This window comes from Electrophorus electricus, chromosome 15 (genome assembly GCF_041902795.1).
Source record: "Electrophorus electricus isolate QZ-2024a chromosome 15, ASM4190279v1, whole genome shotgun sequence".
NCBI lineage: Eukaryota > Metazoa > Chordata > Actinopteri > Gymnotiformes > Gymnotidae > Electrophorus > Electrophorus electricus.
Genome location: NC_137511.1, coordinates 19,245,477 through 19,255,000, shown reverse-complemented (window position 1 = coordinate 19,255,000; position 9,524 = coordinate 19,245,477). Strand labels below are relative to the sequence as shown.

The following is a 9,524-nucleotide window of genomic DNA, read 5'->3' as shown; positions in this document are numbered from 1 at the left end:
GAGTGTCTGGGATGAGTTTAGTTGTTTAGTTTGTTTGTGTTGAATGTCGCTATGGGTCTGTTTCTTTGGTAAACTCATTATTGCATGTAGGTATACTATAAGATTTTTTACACGTAAGCATTTCATCCAGAGAGACAGCATGAACTCATCCCAGTGCTCACAGTGGACTGTTCCATTAAAGCGCTGAGTCTCCCTAAAAGAGATGGTTCACATTTAATAGCTGCGACTCTAATTGCTGGAGCCTTCTAGATTTGATCTGCATGGCCAGACTCACAGTTTTGGCTGAACTCATAAGGAGTGTGGGGTTTGTTTTCTTACTATGATCTTTTCTGGTTCCGATATCGTTTAGTCAGTCGAAGAGATACGCAGCCCGTCGAGGTGAACTGAACCGAAAACTGAACACCTCTCTCGGGAATATTAGCATGTCTGAGAAAGACAGTTACACGCCAGCTTAGGCTAAAGGTGCGCCCACAGAAAAGCAAACCAGGACGAAAGGGCAAAGATGAAGGAGTTGACAGGCAGAGTGGGTCTGTCGAAAGGTTACGGCAGGACTCCAGGGCTCCATCCTCCACCCTTCCCTCAGGGAGAGTGCCGAGTGCAGAGTGTTGTGATGAAGAGTACCCTCACGCCATCTGCTGAGGCACTCGTCTGAGGGGCTCAGCCAGTGGAGAGGGTTGAGGGTGTAGTGGGGGGGATTCAGGGGGGCGCTGTCGCACCAGACATGTAGCTGTGCTACAAATGTTCCACACTGAATACGTTACTGACCGCTTGCTTAAAAAATTCAAGAATCTTTTCATTTGTATTGCATAAAATCAACATATAAAACAAAGAGACAAATGCATTCATTTTGCGATTCTTTTTGGTTTTTAACTTCTCATATTTCCAGAATGATTCTAACTGGTCAAATGACCAGTATGAGCAGTGGATTAGCAGTGGACCAAAATATATCAAAGTTCTGAATAAAAAAAATTTAAAATCCTGCATGGAATGCAATTTACCAGCTGACTAATTCTGCCTGCTGGCTTGAGCTATTCAGGGGGAACAACTATTACCTTCTGAAATGTTTTATGTGACGACAGGCCTGTGGGGAGGTTAACGTTTCTCGGCTACCTCACTGCTTGTCTGCTGTAATGAGCTGACTGTGAGGATATTGTTAACTCCTCTTTCCCCCTATCTTCTCTCCCTCTCTCCCTCTCTCCCTCTCTCCCTCGGTTCCTGGAACAGGCCAGGCGACCGCGTGCAGGTGATGGATGACTCCAACGAGGACTGGTGGAAGGTAAGCTTTATTTATGAAATAGCTGGTGGAGATGGTAGTTTTATTAAACTGGGGTGTGTGTGTGTGTGTGTGTGTGTGTGTGTGTGTGTGTGTGTGTGTGTGTGTGTGTGTGTGTGTTTATGTACACTTTATGCAGACTTCAGCACTGCAGCATTGCAGAAATTAAGGTGGGATCCACAGTAGTTGCTGGCAAGAATCTGCTGTTCCAATAGCACATTTGAAGCAGCTCTGATATAAAATCTTAAAATTATGTCCATTTTCAGATAGCAGATCATTACTTGTGCAGTTAGCTGATGCCATGTGTGTTAAGATGGAATTTATGTGTCCGATGATCTCACCTGAAGTTCCATCCTCCCATGGAACATAAATGTAAGCCAGTAGCCTTCTCACTCTCGTCCTCTATGCCACCAGAAAGATCACTGTTTGCTCTTGCTTCAGCCTGCTCACTTACAGAAACTGTTCCCTCTCGCTTCAGCCTGCTCACTTACTGAAACTGTTCCCTCTCGCTTCAGCCTGCTCACTTACAGAAACTGTTCCCTCTCGCTTCAGCCTGCTCACTTACTGAAACTGTTCCCTCTCGCTTCAGCCTGCTCACTTACAGAAACTGTTCCCTCTCGCTTCAGCCTGCTCACTTACTGAAACTGTTCCCTCTCGCTTCAGCCTGCTCACTTACTGAAACTGTTCCCTCTCGCTTCAGCCTGCTCACTTACGGAAACTGTTCCCTCTCACTTCAACCTGCTCACTTACAGAAACTGTTCCCTCTCGCTTCAGCCTGCTCACTTACTGAAACTGTTCCCTCTCGCTTCAGCCTGCTCACTTACAGAAACTGTTCCCTCTCGCTTCAGCCTGCTCACTTACGGAAACTGTTCCCTCTCACTTCAACCTGCTCACTTACAGAAACTGTTCCCTCTCGCTTCAGCCTGCTAACTTACTGAAACTGTTCCCTCTCGCTTCAGCCTCCTCACTTACGGAAACTGTTCCCTCTCGCTTCAGCCTGCTCACTTACGGAAACTGTTCCCTCTCGCTTCAGCCTCCTCACTTACGGAAACTGTTCCCTCTCGCTTCAGCCTCCTCACTTACGGAAACTGTTCCCTCTCGCTTCAGCCTGCTCACTTACTGAAACTGATCCCTCTCGCTTCAGCCTCCTCACTTACGGAAACTGTTCCCTCTCGCTTCAGCCTGCTCACTTACGGAAACTGTTCCCTCTCGCTTCAGCCTGCTCACTTACGGAAACTGATCCCTCTCGCTTCAGCCTCCTCACTTACGGAAACTGATCCCTCTCGCTTCAGCCTCCTCACTTACGGAAACTGTTCCCTCTCGCTTCAGCCTGCTCACTTACGGAAACTGATCCCTCTCGCTTCAGCCTCCTCACTTACGGAAACTGTTCCCTCTCGCTTCAGCCTCCTCACTTACGGAAACTGTTCCCTCTCACTTCAACCTGCTCACTTACAGAAACTGTTCCCTCTCGCTTCAGCCTGCTCACTTACTGAAACTGTTCCCTCTCGCTTCAGCCTGCTCACTTACAGAAACTGTTCCCTCTCGCTTCAGCCTGCTCACTTACGGAAACTGTTCCCTCTCACTTCAACCTGCTCACTTACAGAAACTGTTCCCTCTCGCTTCAGCCTGCTCACTTACTGAAACTGTTCCCTCTCGCTTCAGCCTCCTCACTTACGGAAACTGTTCCCTCTCGCTTCAGCCTGCTCACTTACGGAAACTGTTCCCTCTCGCTTCAGCCTCCTCACTTACGGAAACTGTTCCCTCTCGCTTCAGCCTCCTCACTTACGGAAACTGTTCCCTCTCGCTTCAGCCTGCTCACTTACTGAAACTGATCCCTCTCGCTTCAGCCTCCTCACTTACGGAAACTGTTCCCTCTCGCTTCAGCCTGCTCACTTACGGAAACTGTTCCCTCTCGCTTCAGCCTGCTCACTTACGGAAACTGATCCCTCTCGCTTCAGCCTCCTCACTTACGGAAACTGATCCCTCTCGCTTCAGCCTCCTCACTTACGGAAACTGTTCCCTCTCGCTTCAGCCTGCTCACTTACGGAAACTGATCCCTCTCGCTTCAGCCTCCTCACTTACGGAAACTGTTCCCTCTCGCTTCAGCCTGCTCACTAGCGGAAACTGTTCCCTCTCGCTTCAGCCTGCTCACTTACGGAAACTGTTCCCTCTCGCTCCAGCCTGCTCACTAGCGGAAACTGTTCCCTCTCGCTTCAGCCTCCTCACTTACGGAAACTGTTCCTTCCCTCCTGCATCTGTCCTTCCTTTTGTATCTCTATTTTCACCCCTCCCTCCCCCGCTAAAAGGCTCTGGCAGAATGCAGGCATGAGCCGGTACAAAGCTCCGTTTGTCATGTTCGCCTGCAGGAGCTGAAATGCCTGCCACTGCTATTCATAGCCTCACTCTGGAGTGAGGGAGTCTAATGGTGTGGGTCATGGGGCTGTGACAGTGGAGAAGCAGAGCTTGATGAAAAATTAATAAGCTTTCCGCTTCGCTGATGGAAGCGAAACCGTGAGCGGACGTTTGGGAAGATGCTGGCTCACGGGAGAATGCAGAGCACACATAGCACACCGCGAGTAAAGACCACTGCAACTGTACACATGCACACACAGATACACACAGGCACACACACATATGCATGCACACATGCACACAGATGTGTTGCATTTTCCTTTTTTAATCTCTTAAACATCTACTGACGCAAAATCACTGTCTTCTCACTTCTTCAAGTTTTCTTAGACTGGCTAACACACAGATAAAAGGGAAAAATAGGTGTATAAATAGTTGCACAATTATGAGGAATATGATGTAGTAAACATAATTTTGTTAAATTTTCTTACAGTACAATACCATGTGTATACAGACATGGATACCTACATTATGTGTGTAGTTAATAGGTCACCACAATGCATTCATGCTGACCTGAGATGGACCATGTGGGTATGAAAGAGACCCACTGGCCTTGTTCTCTCACAAACCCAAAGAAAAAGGTGGCAAGGTGATCCTTCTGTCAAACTGACCACACTGACCACACTGACCCTGATCCCAAAGGCATCACCTGACCTTCTGCACAATTGTCCTTCATTATAATAACATAGGCAATTTTAAAGTGATTTTGTTGGATTTTCTGAAAACTAAGTAGCAAAAAAACTCAAAAAGCTGGTGTAACTTCCCTGCAACTTTATACAAATTTGCAGTCAGGAGATAACATTTTACAACACTGTTGTTCTCTCGGGACACTGAGTCATATTTGCTCTCCGGCTGCAGTCTGTGAACAAACCTGCTAGCAGAGAGCCCATAAAATAAATAATCCCACTAGCCTAGCAGAGAATCCACCAATTTAAAAGATCCTGCTTAAAGAGAACACGACACTAAAAAAATGCTTGCAAAGAACCTGCCAATAAAAAAAAATACTAGCAGAGAACCCACCAATAAAAAAAAATGCTAGTGGAGACCTCACTAATAAAAACTTGCTAGCAGAGAACCCACTAACAAAGGGCCACGCTAACAGAGGACATGCTAACATAGAACATACTAATAGAGGACATGCTAACAGAGGACCCACTAACAAAGGGCCACGCTAACAGAGGACATGCTAACATAGAACATACTAATAGAGGACATGCTAACAGAGGACCCACTAACAAAGGGCCACGCTAACAGAGGACATGCTAACATAGAACATACTAATAGAGGACCCACGAACAGATATGATAACAGAGGGCACCTGCTGGAAGGCCTCAGGGAAGCACAAAGGGATGACATCAATCAACAGTGCTCATAAGACACTCATAAGAATAAAAGCTCAAAAAGTGAAAGGCAAGAATGACACTGCACTGTCATCAGGTGATGTGAGAAGTTTGTGAACTACCAATGCCCCTTTGATGCATGTTTCATTTGAGTGTGGCTTTGAGTCATAAAAATCAAAGAACCTAAGAGAAAAACATTTTTTGGTTGGGTTGCTATGGCAACTAACTTGTGTATGCGTGTGTGTGTGTGTGTGTGTGTGTGTGTGTGTGTGTGTGTGTGTGTGTGTGTGTGTTTGTGTGTGTTTTAGGGAAAGAGTCGCAATAAAGTTGGTTTTTTCCCAGCAAACTTCGTACAGAGAGTGCGTCCTGGAGAACGAGTGTGGAGGGTCACACAGGGCTTCCATGGCAACCGTGAGAAAGGCCACATGACGGTGAAAGAGCTGCAGGTAGGCTAAGATACACACACACACACACAAAAATACACACACACACACACACACACACACAAAAATACACATACACACACACACACACACAAAAATACACATACACACGCACACACACCAACCTCCACACTCACAAAGCACAGGAAAATTGTACTTACCGGTGGGCGTTGACTAATATTCATTTTGTTTGTTTTCAAAGCTGTCTCCTTCTAGTTGTGAGCGCAGCTGTTTGCTCCTAGTGTATCTCCTCTTCTGTCGTCTCAGGTGTGTGTCGGTAAAGGTGAGGAGGATAACGGCTTTGTGAAGCTCAGCAGCGGGAAGAAGCGTGGCCTGGTGCCCTCACACTGTGTCCTGGAGATATAAACCACTCCCCCTGACTGGCCAAGGGGCAGTAAGAGATGTGAATCACGCCCCCTGAATGGCTGAGGGGAAGTAGGAGATGTGAACCACACCCCCTGGCCAGCCGAGTGACAGTCGATGTGAACCACGCCCCCTGACCAACCAAGGGGAATCGGGAGATCCTACATATCCTCACCTCTCACACCTAGACGGCAGGGACACACTTGCACATGCGGACACATATGCACACACATATACACATGCATGTACACACACACACACACACACACACATACACACACACACCTGGACGCTGCTGAGCAGAGGATGCACCTAAGCCTCAAACGAGTACCAATGCACCTAGGCACCTGTGCCATTGGTACCAACGCAGCTATACCATCAGTACCACCACACCTGTGCCATCAGTGTCAGAGCGTCAGAGTGTCGCTTCTTGCTGTATCTCATTGGAGTCAGTCGACTTTCAGGAGGCTTTCACGAGACTGAGCAATTGGCCAGCTGCCTGATCTGACATCTGACCTCTAACTAACACAATCAATCTCATTTGCATCATTGTTTTATTCGGTATTTATTCTAAAGGAGAGTGATTTGCGTGATCTCCTTTGCATAACAATTTCATTCAATATTAGCAACTTTAGGGAAACATTTTAGGGAGAAGAACATCTAAGAGCATTAACAATAGAGGTTAATGTGAGTATATTCAACTATATCTCACCCTCCCCTAAAGTTGTATGATTTTACTGTCTCGTGGAGTTGTTCTTGTAGGCTAGCAGTCAGAAAGCTTTTTCCATGTGAGGTTAACCCTTAGTTCACATGATCCATACAGTCATTTCTAACTACTTTTACCATGTCATGATAATCACATGTCATCTCAAGTCTCCTGTGTCTATGAGCAATTCTGACTAAAGAGGCTTTCACCTTTAAAGCATTACATGGAATTCCCACTCCATGCAGTATTACTGCTGTGTTACCGCTGTTACCACTATATTTCTGTGCTACTGCATTAGTCTCGCTCTCTCTCTCTCTCGCTCTCTCTCTCGCTCTCTCTCTTAACCTTCCTTCGCCAGTAGAATCACTGACTTCAGAAGGCAACTTCACTGATCAAACATATCTAATTATATACAATACATGGGTATCATAAAAGTACCTCCAAAACAATCATTTCTGATATGCTGGAAAACAATGTTCAGGCTACTATAGCAACCAACCACTTTGCCAGCTGGAGCTTGAGTGATCAAAAGCTATTTTCTAGCATTGAACAGTTCACATAAGAAATTGAGTTTAGCATGCAAACAGCCGTTTAGATTCTCACCAGCTTATGATGTCCACTAATATATGTTTACATATTTCAGAGATCGGCTAAACCCGAACACTACGTGACCATCCTAGAGCTGAGACCTTGGGACACAGTTAAATAAATTGTAAAATATGGCACAAAAGGCAAGAATAAAATGCCAGTTAATGCCAGTGAAGCCTAATCTAATTAAACATATGTAATCTTTACACAACATTGTACATCTGAAGGGGAGACATTCCAGACAAATTGCAGTAGACTCTTGCAACATGAGAAATGCACCAAACACCTTTAGGAGCCATAAAGGGTGAGCCAATCCACACACTCCATGCCGTGAGCTCCATACCACGAGCTCCTAACTGCGAGCTCGACACCACAAGTTCTGTAAGTCTCCACAAGGAGCCCCCAGCTACAGTAGTGAAGGCAGAAATCAAATGAGTGTTAATGATGAGGGCTCCACTCTGGGACTGGGCCTCACAGCAGTGATTCTGATACATCCACATCTCAAATTCAGCTTACGAGCATGCTTGTGAACACAAACAAACAGAAAATTGCTATAAAAGGATTAGGTTGCTGAAAACTAGATCTGGAAAACCAACAAAAATAATATTACACTTTGGGATCAGATAACAGAAAATAGAAGGCAACTCCTCATAACCATACAGTGTTAAGACTACACCTCTGCCTTCTTGCTTTCTAAGGATGTGCTTAGAAATTACACTGGGTTTTCACATGGCAGTTTCACATGGCTGACATTGCTGGCTCACGTTGCTGGCTCATTTTGTCTTAGGTCACAGCAACTCATGTGAGACTCACAGCATCATTCTTGAACGTATTCAGTATCCATGCTCAACAAAAGTACTACTACTAATGAGCCTCAAATGAAGCAACATGACAGTAAAAGAAGCCACAAGCATGTCTGCAGTACACATGACTTCACGTGACTACACTTCATGTGTTTAAAAACATGTACCAGGTATCAAAAAGTGTATCAAACCTAGAATGTTCTCATCTCAGTCCATGAGAGTTCCGCAGACTCTTACTCTAATGGAATGATCCAAACACTTTTTAGTCTTGGCAAGTACCGAACCTCAATCATTTTAAAATGTCATGGTTTAAAAATAATAATAATTTTGGCTACACATACCAGCCAAAAGAAATCACTCTGTTAAAAAGCGAAATCGGCAGGATGCCGTGAGTAGAAGTTGCTGGGGGCATGACTTCACTCCTTACCTAACACTGGGGAAGAGACACAACTTCCTGCCTCTCTAACGCGCATGGTTCTGCATGTGTTCCAGTACTTCAGTGAGAGTGGATGGGACCTCTTTGAAACAGTTCAAATTTTCGGGTGTTAACTGAATGTTTCCATGTGGATCAGCCACTGTGGCCCCTGCTATGGTCTGAGTGACATGTTCTCAGTTCTGAACCGATTTAGAAACGTGGACTGGTACAGAGGACAAGAAGGCAGCCTGCATGGATACCAGTCGACCGACTACATCACCCAGGCGACTTCCTGGTTTTCTTTTCATGCCTATCCTTCGCTTTTGCGATTGTCACGTCTTTGGCCGGTGATTCAGGTTTGCTTGTACTGATACTTTAACACACTGGATTGGGTGTGTGGGAAAATCCAGAGCTGAACATGTCTGACAGCAAGTACATGTGCACCTCCATTTGTGCATGTAAACACTGGATGGCAACCCACCCAAAAGCGTTCCAATAAACGTGCAGGAAATAAACTAGATGTCGTGTCTTCGCTGCTTTTGTGATCATTGGTCGATAGGCCACTGTTAGGACAAATCATCTGTTTTGAGGGTTTTACATTTCAACCAGCATATGTACTGTCACAGTGTTGAGTCACTGTGAACACCCAACACATACACACACACACACACACACACACACACACACACACACACACACACACACACATTAGGGAGTTACTAGGCAGAGCTCAAATGATCAACCACCAACTCCTACAATCATGCACTTCTCAGAGAAGCAAAAGATGACTCACACCATTAGCACTGTGGCTAGCTCTATGGAGATGACTCACACCAGTAGCTCTGTGGCTAGCTCCATAGAGCTCACTCACACCAGTACCACTGTGGCTAGCTCTATGGAGATGACTCACACCAGTAGCTCTGTGGCTAGCTCCATAGAGCTCACTCACACCAGTACCACTGTGGCTAGCTCTATGGAGATGACTCACACCAGTAGCACTGTGGCTAGCTCCATAGAGCTCACTCACACCAGTAGCACTGTAGCTAGCTCCATGGAGATGACTCACACCAGTAGCACTGTAGCTAGCTCCACGGAGATGACTCACACCAGTAGCTCTGTGGCTAGCTCTATGGAGATGATTTACACCAGTAGCAGTGTAGCTAGCTCTATGGAGATGACTCACA

General features: G+C 45.8%; 1 protein-coding gene across 1 annotated transcript in view; it reads left to right on the top strand.

Moving 5' to 3' along the window:
* The window catches only part of LOC113576851 (SH3 and cysteine-rich domain-containing protein 2), a 30,619-nt gene extending 21,634 nt beyond the window's left edge, over nucleotides 1-8,985 (top strand). The window contains exons 9-11 of the mRNA XM_035533432.2: nucleotides 1,225-1,276; nucleotides 5,331-5,468; nucleotides 5,733-8,985. Of these exons, the coding sequence (XP_035389325.1) occupies nucleotides 1,225-1,276; nucleotides 5,331-5,468; nucleotides 5,733-5,831 (289 nt within the window). The 3' untranslated portion in view covers nucleotides 5,832-8,985. The remainder of the gene's footprint in view (nucleotides 1-1,224; nucleotides 1,277-5,330; nucleotides 5,469-5,732) is intronic.
* The last annotated feature ends 539 nt before the right edge of the window (nucleotides 8,986-9,524 follow it).